This window comes from Tachypleus tridentatus, chromosome 13 (genome assembly GCF_004210375.1).
Source record: "Tachypleus tridentatus isolate NWPU-2018 chromosome 13, ASM421037v1, whole genome shotgun sequence".
Taxonomy (NCBI): Eukaryota; Metazoa; Arthropoda; class Merostomata; order Xiphosura; family Limulidae; genus Tachypleus; species Tachypleus tridentatus.
In genome coordinates, this window is record NC_134837.1 from 267045197 (window position 1) to 267060590 (window position 15394).

At 33.4% G+C, this 15394-nt stretch overlaps 1 protein-coding gene across 2 annotated transcripts in view; it reads right to left on the minus strand.

Annotated features, from left to right (window-relative positions):
• The window catches only part of LOC143238139 (uncharacterized), a 95093-nt gene that overhangs the window by 2363 nt on the left and 77336 nt on the right, over positions 1–15394 (minus strand). For both annotated transcript variants that reach the window (XM_076478106.1, XM_076478107.1), the window contains 5 exons: positions 12237–12394; positions 10101–10255; positions 4344–4422; positions 3057–3207; positions 138–288 (listed from right to left, as the gene is read on the minus strand). In XM_076478106.1, coding sequence (XP_076334221.1) covers positions 138–288; positions 3057–3207; positions 4344–4422; positions 10101–10255; positions 12237–12394 — 694 coding nt within the window. The remainder of the gene's footprint in view (positions 1–137; positions 289–3056; positions 3208–4343; positions 4423–10100; positions 10256–12236; positions 12395–15394) is intronic.

A 15394-nucleotide genomic window follows, 5' to 3' on the forward strand; every position in this document is an offset into this window, starting at 1 on the left:
GAATAATCTGACAAAACGAACAAGGACATTCGTCTTTGAAAGTAATAATATTTTTAAAACATTTATCGTTGTTTCCAGAAATAATGTTCTCCTTTTTAATGTCACTTCTAACATAAAATGGAAAAAGAAACACAAACCTTTAATCCCAGAAAAGGCATTTTTGTCGTATCCCACTTTTAAAAATGCCGTCATTTCTACATCAAACATCTTGTTTGGGTCTGAAGGTAGCTCTCCAGGAATTTCTCTTTTCTTTCTTCCAAAACCAAAGTGATCGTTTCCACAAGGAACCTGAACAGTTCCCATAAAAAATAATCTTTAATTAGATGTTAAAATAATTAGGACGGGTTTTTATTTCGTGAATTATTTGTGATTTGAAGAATACGAGAATAAAAGGAGAGAACTTTTTCAAGCATTAAAATCATTAACCTTAGAGGAAGAATCATCTATTTCTTCCACTGCTTCTGCTGTAGAACTCGTAATCACTGCCATTAAATAAGATAAGTTCAGCAAACCAACGAACGGAATAATATGTAAGTACATTATATATCAGTCGTATTTCTCAACCAATTATAAATCACTTTTTGGTTTAGGAGCGCGTGTCAATGTAGTTCGTATACTAAAGATGAATTCTAATTGCTAGTTCCTTTAATGTAATTTTCTTGAATGTGAAAAGACAAGTTTCTACTATTTTTTTTATACCAATCTCGACGTCAGGTTAGTTGGAAACAAAACCATCACAAACTTTATTTTTGTGTTTTCTAAAAACGAAAATTATTTCTAATTGTTAAAAGAGCAGAAAACGCACAAAAAATTGCATGGAAACAAATAACAGTCCTTCTAAGGATTTCATTTAGTAAAATAACAGTCTTTGTAAGGATTTCATTTAGTAAAATAACAGTCTTAGTAAGGATTTCATTTAGTAAAATAAAAACGTTTTCTACACAAAAGAGTTTCTAAAAATATTGCAATTCGTTGCGCACTTAAATAAAAAGTTTTTTTCGATCTTCAAAAAATTTTTGTTCGTGGAAAACGTGTTTGTAAAATTCTGAATTATACATCTAACAGACTCATACATCCTGTAACATAGGAATATTTGTTGTACAAGCGTTTAATTTCATAAAATATATTTTAGCTTTAAGATTACTGAGAGCATATAATTAACAGTATTGTCAGTGTTGTTTTCTAATCACAAGATAGAGTCATTTAGGTACTTTTAAAAGTATGATTTTATGGCATTACATGCTACAGGATGATACGTGACTGTTCTTAATCCTTATAAGTTTAGTTTTATGACATTACAAAACAGCACAATAATGAGTGACTGTTTTCTAATTTTTATTCGTTAAGTTATATGACATTAAAAGCTACCAGAATTATGAGTGACTGTTTTCTAATATTTAAAAGTTTGGTTTTATGACATTAGAAGACACCAGAATAATGAGTGACTGTTTTTAATCTTTATAGGTTTTTATGACGTTACAAGACACCAGAATTATGAGTGACTGTTTTCTAATCTTTATAAATTTCGTTTTATGACATAACAATACACCATAATTATGAGTGACTTTTTTGTAATCTTTATAGGTTTGGTTTTATAACATTACAAGACAACCAAATTTTCTAATCATTATAGATTTTTATGGCATGTTGCATTCCTAGCTAGGCTTACATATTAAACCACGATTTGAACTGGTCGTTTAATTTTTTGTCTGATGACAGTGCGTAGCTCCGTTTAATTAGAAGTAACTATTTATTACAAAAGTAGAAATTCTCAGCTTACCAATGATGACTTGTATCGGTGTAATAAGACGTCACATCATACCTTATTCCACAAATATTACAAATAACAGAAGGCAACATATAGAACCATGGTGAAAACGTACTTTTACAGGATACTAGATTGACAAAGTACATTGGTCAGTTAAAACCGTGGTGAAAACGTACTTTTACAGGACACTAGATTGACAAAGTACTTTGATCAGTTAAAACCATGGTGAAAACGTATTTTTACAGGATACTAGATTGACAAAGTACTGTGGTCAGTTTTTTCCATTGGTATTTTTATTTATAAAATTAATGTTAAACCTAATTTAGTTTATTGATGCATTCAACTCCGTCGTTTATAAAATTGTGAAGTCTAAATTAACATACTATTACAGTTGTATATCAATCCATGTTTTACAATATATACAGAGATGCCAACTACTTCAAATGACTGAGCGTAATGATTGTAGACAGAACCCTTTCACAGTTTTAGTTCTTTCAGATTTGCCAGAAACAAGACAATCTGGTGAACGAGGCCTCGTTTTTTCCACTTTAGAACGATCGCATTGGTGTTTCTATGCCGCTTAGAAAACGAGAAATACCCATCTACGCGAGCGCTGATTGGCTGACAAGCACTGGTGACGTAACTATGGAGTCCTCCACGTACCCAGTATGGAGAAACATCGCACTCAAACTATTGGTAGACGTCGGAGATACAAATATTTTTTTATTATTTCAAGCACAAACACGATTATCGCAAGTAGCCATTTGGACTATGTCTTTTATTTATTATCAAAATTTATTTGTATCATTAAAAATTTTCTTTTCACCCATTTCAAGTCCTGGGGAAACAATTTATCACTTTATTGTGTAGGTCTATATAATATATAATAATTTGGGAGTTGGAACAAGTCGAAATATTTGTCTGTATGAGCGTATAGTAGTAATGTATACACCAAAATCGTAATGATTATGCTCAAATCGTAATGGTTGGCATCTCTGTATATATTAAGCCTTAAATAATAAGTTTTTAAACGTAAATTACCTGAGTATTATTGTTTTCTATCATAATCCCACTCATGAAATAAATATAAAATTACATGTACAGTGTCTCTCCATATTTTTAAGGCACTACACTTGGAATAGTTATAATACGAACAGCATAAAGGAAGTGTTCTCACCTCTTTACATTCTTTAGGATCCAAAATGACAGACAGGACATAAAAAGTGTTCTTAAAACCCCATGACATTAAGACACACAATGACAGACAGGACATAAAACGTATTCTTACCCCTTGACATTGTTTAAGACAAACATTGACAGTGCCAACAAACAGGACATAATTGGAGTGAGGAAACTTGAACGCCCTGAACTTGGCCGACAGAGTGTTCCCATTGTCAGGCGAGTCAAAGTTACCGAATATATAAGAATCAATGGAACATCTGTTGGAGTAGAAATATAAAATAAATGTATATTAAGATTCATGGTTTCACTAGATAATGTTTAATTAAAAAGAATGAAGAAAGATAGCACCATATTATCCAATTCATCCCTCACTATATTTGTTAAACAGACAGTGAATGTGTTTATATTCATACATTAAAAATACATGGTACAGACAGTGGACGTGATTACATTCCATACATTAAAAATACAATTTATTACAAATATTTAGTTTTGCTATACTGAATACATTTCTTTTTCTATAAACATTACGTTAATGATAAGCTATCCCTTTGTTCCGATGAGAGGACATAAAAGAAATTTAATAAGTAAATGTTTGTAATACTTTGACACAAAGTGTTAATCACGGTAATATCAAATAAGATAAAAACAGGAATGATATAAAAGTCACAAGATTTAGAAATTTGTTGAAACAACCAGTACGTAGTGAACGTATGAACCAGAATATAGTGAACATATTAACCAGTACGTAGTGAACGTATTAACCAAAATATAGTGAACATATTAACCAGTACGTAGTGAACGTATTAACCAGAATATAGTGAGCATATTAACCAGTACGTAGTGAACATATTAACCAGTACGTAGTGAACGTATTAACCATAATATAGTGAACATATTAACCAGTACGTAGTGAACGTATTAACCAGTACGTAGTGAACGTGTGAACCAGAATATAGTGAACATATTAACCAGTACGTAGTGTACGTATTAACCAGAATATAGTGAACATACTAACCAGTACGTAGTGAACGTATTAACCAGAATATAGTGAACATATTAACCAGAATATAGTGAACATAGTAACCAGTACGTAGTGAACGTATTAACCAGAATATAGTGAACATATTAACCAGTACGTAGTGAACGTATTAACCAGTACGTAGTGAACATATTAACCAGTACGTAGTGAACGTATTAACCAGAATATAGTGAACATATTAACCAGTACGTAGTGAACGTATTAACCAGTACGTTGTGAACGTGTCTGCCATAACGGAGTGAACGTATATACCAGTATGCAGCGAACATATGTATCTACCAGTACACAGTCTCACATTAACCACGACATGGTGTATGAAAGAGTATTCTAACAGAATTTCACCAGGCTTACCCGTTCATAACAATAACCTCTTCTTGTTTACTGGTGTTGTCCGTGACTTTCAAGTAACTAGCAAGAATTCCATAGGTGTCTGTATGAAAACAAACAAACAAAAGTTTCTATCCATCCTATAACATCAAAATACAATCTTCTGAACAGGCTCATCGTTTGTATTGAGAATGGATAAAATAACGTTATATAGCACAACGAAACATAAAGTGTTTATAAGTAACCCGGGAAAAATGATGTTGGTAAGTAGGTTACCGAAACTATTCGGTTCAAACAACTAATAGAAACAATCATTGCCAAAAAACGCAATTTTATTTTATCGTTGAAATACCAAAATTACTTAAGAAATGAAACTTTGTTAATTTAGAATTATTATTTCTAATTAATCACTCCTCGAATGGAATAAAAAGGTAGAAATATAAGTCGATTCACATAACTCAATGTTTTATAGCCCTAAAATGATTTCTCATTCGTTTTTCTCGTCTTTTTTACTTTCTTAGCTCAATCATACCAAACAACAAATAATTCATTTTGATGTATGGTGACAATGTACGAAACAAACTCAAAACTTTAACAGACAACTGAATGTCAGAGAACAAAAACAACACATGGGACTCAATATACTTTGAGACACTAAAATAAGTCATAAAGATTATCGTAAACCCTAGCAGAGAAATTGAAGTATGGTAGTAAAGAAGAAACCAAATGACAGAAGAAAATTAAGTACAAACTTGATATGGAAAAATAAAACACTCGAACTTAGAAACACTATATTTATATTATATTTTCTTCATCTGGAGATAAGACAACTATTTGAAAACCCTTGGCACTGTCAGAAACATGTTTACGTGGTTACATTATACTTTATGTATGGATACAATACAGTATTTATTTTTATTTGGTTACATTACAGTCCTTATGTTCACTTGGTTACACTACAGCCCTTATATTCACTTGTTTACATTACAGTCCTTATGTTCACTGGGTTACATTACAGCCCTTATGTTCACTGGGTTACACTACAGCCCTTATGTTCACGTGGTTACACTACAGCCCTTATGTTCACTGGGTTACACTACAGCCCTTATGTCCACTTGTTTACATTACAGTCCTTATGTTCACTGGGTTACATTACAGCCCTTATGTTCACTGGGTTACATTACAGCCCTTATGTTCACTGGGTTACACTACTGCCCTTATGTCCACTTGTTTACATTACAGTCCTTAAGTTTACTTTGTTACATTACAGCCCTTATGTTCACGTGGTTACACTACAGTCCTTCGGGTCACTTGGTTACACTACAGTCTTTATGTTTACTTGGTTACATTACAGTCCTTATGTTCACTTGCTTTCATTGCAGTCCTTACTAGAGTTCACTTGATTGCACTAGAGTCATTATGTTCACTTGTTTTCATTACATTAACTTGGTTACACTATAGTCCTTATGTTCACTTGGTTACACTAGAGTCCTTATGTTCACTTGATTACATTACAGTCTTTATGTTCACTTGGCTCCATTACAGTCCGTATGTTCACTTGATTACATTAGAGTCATTATGTTCACTTGGTTACACTACAGTCCTTATGTGTACTTTGTTACATTAAAGTCCTTATGTCGTCTTTGTTACACTACACTCCTTATAGTCCCTTTGATTTCATTACAGTCCTTATGTTCACTTGATTACTTTACAGTCTTTATGTTCAGGGCCCGGCATGGCCAAGCGAGTTAAGGCGTGTGAGGGTCGCAGGTTTGCATCCCAGTCACGCCAAACATGCCCGCCCTTTCAGCCGTGGGAGCGTTATATGTGACGGTCAATCCCACTATTCGTTGGTGAAAGAGTAGCTCAAGAGTTGGCGGTAGGTGGTGATGACTAGCTGTCTTCCCTCTAGTCTTACACTGCTAAATTAGGAACGGCTAGCACATATAGCCCTGGAGTAGCTTTGTGCGAAATTCAAAAACACAAACAAACAAACAAACTTTATGTTCAATTATTTTCGTTACGGTCCTTATGTTTTCTTGGTTACACTACAGTCCTTAGGTTCATTTTCTTAAACTACAGTCTTAATGTTCTCTTTGTTATAATATAGTCCTTATGTTCACTTGGTTACACTACAGTCCTAATGTTCACTTGGTTATACTACAATCCTTATGTTCACTGTACACTAGAATCCTGAAATAAACACTATTCCATCGCGACTTAAACTAGTACAAACACATAGGAACCCATCATAAACCTTGGTAGACTGAAACACTTGGCACTGTGAAAAATATATTCAAGTGGTTACATTACAGTTCATATGTCTACTTGGTTACATTACAATTCTTATGTTCACTTGGTTACACTACATTCCTTATGTTCACATGGTTACATTACAGTCCTTATGTTCAATTGTTTTCGTTACAGTCCTTATGTTTACTTGGTTAACTTCAGTCCTTATGTTGATTTTGTTACACTACAGTCCTTATGGTCACTTGCTTACACTACAGTCCTTATGTTCACTTTGTTATATTACAGTCCTTATGTTAACTTGGTTAAACTATAGTCCTTTTGTTCACTTTTTACACTACAGTCCTTCTGTTCTCTTGGTTAAACTATAGTCCTTTTGTTCACTTTTTACACTACAGTCCTTCTGTTCTCTTGGTTACACTACAGTATTTATGTTCACCTGGTAACATTACAGTCCTTATTTTCACTTGTTCTCATTACATTCTTAAGTTCTCTTGGTTACACTACAGTCTTTATGTTCTCTTGGTTACACTTCAGTCCTTGTGTTCACTTGGTTACACTATAGTCCTCATGTTAACTTGTTTACACTACAGTGCTTATGTTCACTTGGTTACACTACAGTATTTATGTTCGCTTGGTTAGATTACAGTATTTATGTACACTTGTTTACACTACAGTGCTTATGTTCACTTGGTTACACTACAGTATTTATGTACACTTGTTTAAACTACAGTATTTATGTACACTTGTTTACACTACAGTATTTATGTTCACTTGTTTACACTACAGTATTTATGTTCGCTTGGTTAGATTACAGTATTTATGTACACTTGTTTACACTACAGTCCTTATGGTCACTTGTTTACTATACTGTTCTTATGTTTATTGTACACTAGAATCCTGAAACTAACACCATTCCATCGCGACTTAATCCACTACTAAAAGATAGGTTCTCATCGTTAACCTTAGTAGACTCAAACATCTGTGGTTAAATTTACTTACCCAATAACACAACATCAGGACCCGTCATAACCTTCCGACTACAAGTATAATATCAAGAAACCACCTAAACACATGTTCCAGTTGGATTAACAACCGTGATTTCTGGCCTCTTATCAACCAAATAATGAAATATTAAAAAAATGAATATTTCGAAAGTGAACAATAAACTTCTTAAAATATAACATCTTGAGATCCTGAGAGGATAGTGTTATACATTAGGTTATAATGAGATATTTATTTTATAACTACTTCATTATTTGTCTGAAATGAGGCCTGAAATCACGGTCACAATATCTGATCCATGTATCCCACCACTACCACCCTTGAGAAATGTTGTATTTAGAACATTAATTGCCCTGATTTAAATTTCATGAAGATGTTTTACGTCACAACTTGATTCAGTGATTCTTTTTCTGAATTTTTTAAAATCATATTCTTATGTTAATGAAATGATGGCTGAGACAAAATGATAACTTATATCTGGATATCGATTTGAAAGTGTTCAAAAAACAAACAGCAGAACACGAAACTGGACAACAGCGACCTCTAGTTCTACAATTCATTTTACGTTACTAAAAAAAACAACAACTGACGACACTTATGCGTTAACAAATACAGCACTGATAACAGCCACATAATTCTGGCTGGAACTTAAATTTAAAATCGAAGACTCTAATCGGAAAACCTTCATTTATAAACCTTTATTTTAAAATACAAGACAACTTACCTTCACCTGAGACATCATATACGCATGCGCTGTAAATCTATGTTACGTTTATACTTCGGGCTTTTCGAATTCAGAGTGGGTTGCTATTGATTAATTAACTCTAAGCCTAGTTTGTTATTTTGTTTATTTTTCTAAGCATCTGAATCAATTGAAAATTATTTTCATGTTCCTCTGTTCGGAAACATTTTGGTACAATCATTAGATATGCTGTTTGTTAAAGATATTAACAACTTTGAAGTTAGAGCTACTCTAATCGACTAGTGGGAATTAACAGTCACTTTTATAACGATCTAACGGCCCAAAAGTGCGAAGTGTGATAATTTGGGCAGCAGTAAATGCGAATCTAGTAACATCAGATCCAAAGTCCGGTTTGTTGGTCAATGGATCGCATTTGGCTTCATAATAAACATAATAAACAATTACTTAGTAGCCAGTCTCTTAAACAGTAGTATATTGTCTAACACCTTTTAATAAACTGAATGAAAGAGTGATGGTGGATGAACTTTTATTATGATACACAAATATGGTTGTTTTAGCGCCAAACTGCACACTTAGGCTTACTACTCAGTATACGTCTCGGGAATCGAGACTCGGATTCTAAAAGTCTAAGCCTCTAGGAAGTAAGAGTTATCACTACAAGAAGAATCATTCGTGTTTATAAACAATCATGTTGTGAGTTGAGAAACGTATTATATAATCCACAAACATATTTTTCTTACATCAGAAAAAGTTTGTTTATTTTAGAGGAAAACCACATTGGACTATCTGCTGTGTCCACTGCGGGGATCGAACCCCGAATTTATCGTTGGTATATTTTCAACTTGCGTGATTCATCTTAACACTGAACGTTATTGATTTACGCTGTTTCCCTTTAATACTTTAATCGACTTCAACATAACATATTGATGACGTAAGTTTGTCCATACTGTCCAATTTTATTCGAAGCTATCAGATTCCCTGTAATTATTAAGTGCGCTTTTTTGGTTAAGTGCATAAAATATATAGTAATAGTTGTAGAAAGTAATTATACAAATTATCTTTTATATTTATCTATATATATATATCACAGCATATACTCGTTTCTGACGAGACATAGTTTATGACATATTATTAGGAAATCTAATTCGTATTGCTAGTAATCATTTCCAAGACATGAGTTGTAGTGACCATGTATTTATGTAATTACCAAACTAATTAAATCATTATCTTGTATGCAGAGACACACAGAGAGAAAGTGGCTCTCTTGAAGCCATTAAAATGTTACGTATGGCTTGTCCTGTTTCAAGAGACAGAGAAACGGATTGTGCTTAATGAAACAAGACAAGTGGAAGTATTTGAAATATGGTGGTTTAAGCAGATAATATACAACACGACAAAGTAACGAGAAATAGAATGTTCAGGTACAAATAGATAGGTTCTAAAGATATGTAGTTAACCTTAGCAGACATTCTGATAAGCTAAAACTAAAGCTCGAAGATGACATTATAAAATACATCGGAGAAACTTAAAATAGGAAAATTGGTTCAGAACATAATATTGTCAATAAACGCGTATGTCGTATAACGTTGTAAAAATTGTTTGCGATATATATTTCTTATGTGATGTTCAGAAATGTAGTTAAAAACCTATTGCCATAGTAACTAGTATGTGAGAAACACCCATATTTTACTGCCATAGAAATATTCTCGTGTTATATTTACGCAACAGCCCACCCACCCCATACGTTATTTTTGTAACAGTCAACTTGCATTTCATTATTATTACATAAAACCCGCCTGTCATTTATCACCACAGTAACTAACCTGTACTTTTTTCGTCTAGATAAATCAACATTTCGAGCGGCGTCCCAGGTTCCACGTTTATTGTTGTGTCTAACCTTTGTCCGTCTTGTCGGAGAGCCACATTTAGAAACGGAACTGGTGTTCTTGCCACTATGTAGTCGGTGATGTTAATATATCTACAGGGAATATACCAAAGGTACTTAGGAAACTGTCCGGTCAAAATCCAGAAATAAACAATAAAACCAGAATAGTTGAAATAATTGCCAATAAAGTCATGATACTTGAAATACGTAACAAAAGAAACAAGAGCCAGTGGATCATTTTATAAAAACATAAATAAACGTAAGCAGTAATTAACATAAATAAACACAACTATTAATTAACATAAATAAACACAACTATTATTTAACATAAATAAACACAACTAAAATTAACATAAATAAACACAACTATTAATTAACATAAATAAACATAACTATCAATTAACATAAATAAACACAACTAAAATTAAGATAAATAAACACAACTATTAATTAACATAAATAAACACAACTAAAATTAACCTAAATAAACACAACTAAAATTAAGATAAATAAACACAACTATTAATTACAGATACTGTATTTTGGTAAGTCTAAGACGTTTTAAATACCTGTGAATGTATACTTAGTAAAAAAGTAACCCAGTTACACAGTGGAATGTCTGCGGGCTTACACTGCTAGAAACCAAGTGTCGATACTCGTGGTGGGCAGAGTAGAAATATTCCTTTACAGAGCTTAGTACCTAATAAAAAACAAACTTAATACCAAATATAGAGATATATATCACTTTGTGGGTTTGAAGTTAATCATAAAGTTATATAATGGGCTAACTATGTTCTGCCAACCACGGATATCGAAACCCTGTTTCTAGTGGTGTACGCCCGCAGCTATGCCACTATGCATATTGGGAGGGTACTGGGGCAAAAGAGAAATCCCTAATCATTCGGAAGATGGACAGATATTCTTGAAGTTATAACGGATTTTACTTGATTTGGCCCATCAGTTATTGACAATAGTTAACATTAAATATTACTGCCTATTAGGTTTTGCGCACAATGCCAGAACTCATCAATATGTATGGGTTATGAAATGAGAGGCTTTAACCCCTCATTTATTTTACTAATTTAGAAGAAACTTTATCGTTGTTATATTGATAGGTTAGTATCATTGTTATATTCATCAGCTAGTATCATTGTTACACTGAGAGGTTATTAGTATTGTTACACTGATATGTTTGAAGTTTAACGTTCCTGTTAAGTTCTTCTACGTGTTGTCAAATAGAACACCCACATAGAAAGCAGGACGCCCTCATGAAGTTTAACGTTCCTGTTAAGTTCTTCCACGTCAAATAGAACACCCACATAGAAAGCAGGATGCCCTCATGAAGTTTAACGTTCCTGTTAAGTTCTTCTACGTGTTGTCAAATAGAACACCCACATAGAAAGCAGGATGCCCTCATGAAGTTTAACGTTCCTGTTAAGTTCTTCTACGTGATGTCAAATAGAACACCCACATAGAAAGCAGGACGCCCTCATGAAGTTTAACGTTCCTGTTAATTTCTTCTACGTGTTGTCAAATAGAACACCCACATAGAAAGCAGGGTACCCTCATGAAGTTTAACGTTCCTGTTAAGTTCTTCTTGCGAATATTCTGATTAAATTAGGTTTATTTTGTCATATGACGTTCCTGCGATATGTTACGTTACTGGTAAACTGTAAGAATATTAATAAGTAAAAATTTTTAATTCAGAAGGAGTTGTTTTATTTCCTTCACGACACCTTGTGGTCATATTTGTAGTTTGTATTTATAGCAAAGATATTCTTTTTCTAATTTTATCTATTGACCAGAGAAAAGAAACCCAGTTACAGAACCCTGCCCCTCAGCATCCACACTAAAGGACTGACTGTTACTCTTATAAAACATGTAGTTTTTAAAGTGCAAGAAATGTGTTGCATTACAGCACGGATTCGAACTTGGATCTCCAGTTACGAAACAGAGCTGTACCTCAGAATAAGGGTTAACTTGTGTTCGAGATATATGGGTTAACCTGTGTCCGAGATATATGGAATAAAGTAACTAACTTTTGTTTTCAACTTTTCAGTGACTGTTATCTTACTCTGGTTCAGAGAAGTTTTCAGGCAATACATTTCTTCTGGTTCTGTTTTGAAGTATATCTCCCCGTGGCTCACCAGGAATAACACATTTCACTAAAATCACTTCTTTACGGTCTTCAGGATACTCAACGATAATTCGGTGGTAGAATATCTTATCTCCCTGTTGAGAAACAAACAGAAATAATCAACAGAATTACAAATCAGCTTCCATGATTTATCTTACTAACTTCAAGTTGTCTTTGGACATTAGTAGATCTTCAAACAATAATATAATCAGCTATGTTCCTAACAAGTAAAGAAGAATTGAAAAACTTTCTTGGTACAATATTCACTCTAACCAAATTCGTAAGCCTAATACGTCTGAAGTCAGTTTAGTACACTTGTTTGTGAAATTCAGAGAGAGTTGCCTTTGGTTATTGTTCCATTTATTTATTCTGATAATCTATATACACAATCTTTCATTAAGTAAGTATCTAACAACTCCATAAAAAATATAGCTTCATTTGGAAAACAAAATAATTTAAATAATGGGTAAAAGGCTATTGTTAGTATTTAAAGAATCTGCCCTTTGTAATACTTAAGACAAAAGACGGTTAGACGTATTTACAACAGCTGAAATAAGGGGATTATGAGACGTTATCCCAATTCTGAAATAAGGGGATTGTGGGACGTTATCCCTCTTCTAAAATAAGGGGATTGTGAGACGTTACCCCTCTTCTGAAATAAGGGAATTGTGAGACGTTATCCCTCTTCTGAAATAAGGGGATTGTGGGACATTATCCCTCTTCTGAAATAAGGGGATTGTAGGACATTATCCCTCTTCTGCAAAGAGTGAGGATTCCGTAGAAATTGGTAGTTTAGGACACTTTATAGGGAACAACCAAGAATGGATTATGACTATTCAATAGGGTTGGTACTCGATAATTGGTTTATCGCTGAGAGATAGACAATTGTCTGATCTTCGAGTCATCTTATTGTGACTTGGACTGGAAAAATAGGATCTTCCGTGTTTCTTCTGATAATGTGGATATCTTTTAAAGACACGAGAATTGTGTTAAGTAAGAGTAACAGTCAATCTGTTCTCATGGCAGACACACCCAAAACTTATCCTGACTCGTAGATGTTTCATAAATCACAAGAGTGTGACAGTAGAAGCAACTCTACTGTAAAATTTTACTCTAGTGAACAGTGGTTTCATCTAGTTATACTGAGGAACAACTTGACCTGTAACAGTAGCAGACATTTCACGAGGAATATTCTACAAACTTCTATCCAGCTTTCTTGGGTTTTAGCCTCTGGGTCGTGATTAAACTGTTGTTTACCGACGTCTCTATAACTGGATTGTTGCCCTGTCCGAGATAGACAGCAAAAAGTGCGTTTTTCTTTCTAACTCTGGCAGTATGTTTTCTCTAACCCTGACCATCATATCTAATGTGTACAATATACAGTACGATGTTCCCTGACCCTGACCGTCATATTCAATGTGGATAATATACATTACGATTTTCTATGACCATGACCATTATATCCAATATGTACAATAAGTAGTACAATTTATTCTGACATGATTGGAGGTATTATTCGAGAAGACGTTAGAAAATTATATTCTTGTGTTATTGAGGATTTTTAATGTTTATTTTAATTTACAAATAAAACTCATTCATTGCACCTATTGTACCTAATAAACTGGGAACCAGAGTATTATGTCCTTTTACGGAAGCTGGTGGCGAGGATGCTCAATTTATTTGTGGAGTTTGCAGGCTGGTGGAGGACAAACTAACTAATATTGGGGGTTATCTTAACTAAAGTTGTAGGTAACCCTAACTAAACCTGGAGGTTATCTTAACTGAACTTGGAGGCTATTCTAACTAAAGTTGAAGAAATAGATAAAGAGAATTATAAACTGTTGGAAATGATGGCAGGATTTCAAGATGAGCTTGAGTTTTACATGCAAAAAGACATCAGCTAAGGCTATGAATGACATTCAGGAGGTTATAAAGGGCAGTATTAGAGTTAAAATAGCGAACTTAATTGTTGTGATCCTATTCTGTTGAGCCACAGATTTTAGTCTTTAGCATGTATGGACGAAGAACTATTTCATGGGGAGAAAGAAAAAGGAATAGAGAAGGATATGGATTATGAATTTAAAGAGGTTATAGTTTAAGGTAATTCATTGGTTTTGCACGTGGATAGAATAGTCTGTAGGATAAATAGGGAGAAAAGAATTAGACTATGCTATCCTGGTGCACAGGTGAAAGGTGTAACTGATAAAGCAAGCGATATAAAAAAGGGGTTTGGCAACAATGGTGTATTTATTGTGTGCATAGGGCTAACGATGTAAGGAAGAGAAAATTAGAGTCAATAAGCGCAATGTGCTGAAAAAGGTAATGAATTAATTGTGTTATGGATACTTCCAAGAAATAACTGTGCAGATGAAATTTTGAGTAGGTCATAGGACTAAATGCTAGGATGTAATTACTATGTAAGGATATAAGTACATTAGGGATAACCAAAATGTTAGGATGAGTGTAGGACCCCTGAGTTGAGAGAAAGCTTGTATGTGATGATTATGAAATGACTAGTTTATTAAATTATGACTTTTCTTCCGTTTTTACTAATGAAGACTTAAGCAGTATTCGTAATCTTGAATAACTGATAGATGAAAACAAAGTTGAACAAGGAAATACCATAAATTCTGATCTTAAAATAAAATTTGGTAGTTTAAAGAATGATAGGACTCCTGGACCAGATAATATTGTAATGGAAGTCAAGGATGTGAGCTTCTTGCCACAATTTTCTGTAAGTTTTCCAATAGAAGGCAAGTTCCAACAGATTGAAAATTAGCTAGTGTCACTCAAATTTTGAAAGGACGTAATAGAACTTGTCCCAGTAATTATAGGCCTACTAGTCTTATGCCACTTGTGGAAAAAGTTTTGTAAAGTCTGATAAAAAGTGCTTTTTAAAATCATTTAACAAAGTTTAGAACGTCATCAGATGGTCAATGTGGTTTCACTAAAATAAAATCTTGGCTTACAAATCTTTAGGCTTGATTTGATAATGTTACTGCATGTGTAAATAAAGATAAGGATGTAGATTTGATTGACATATCTGGATTGTCAAAAAAGCATTGGACAAAGTGCCACAAAAATGATGTAAAAAC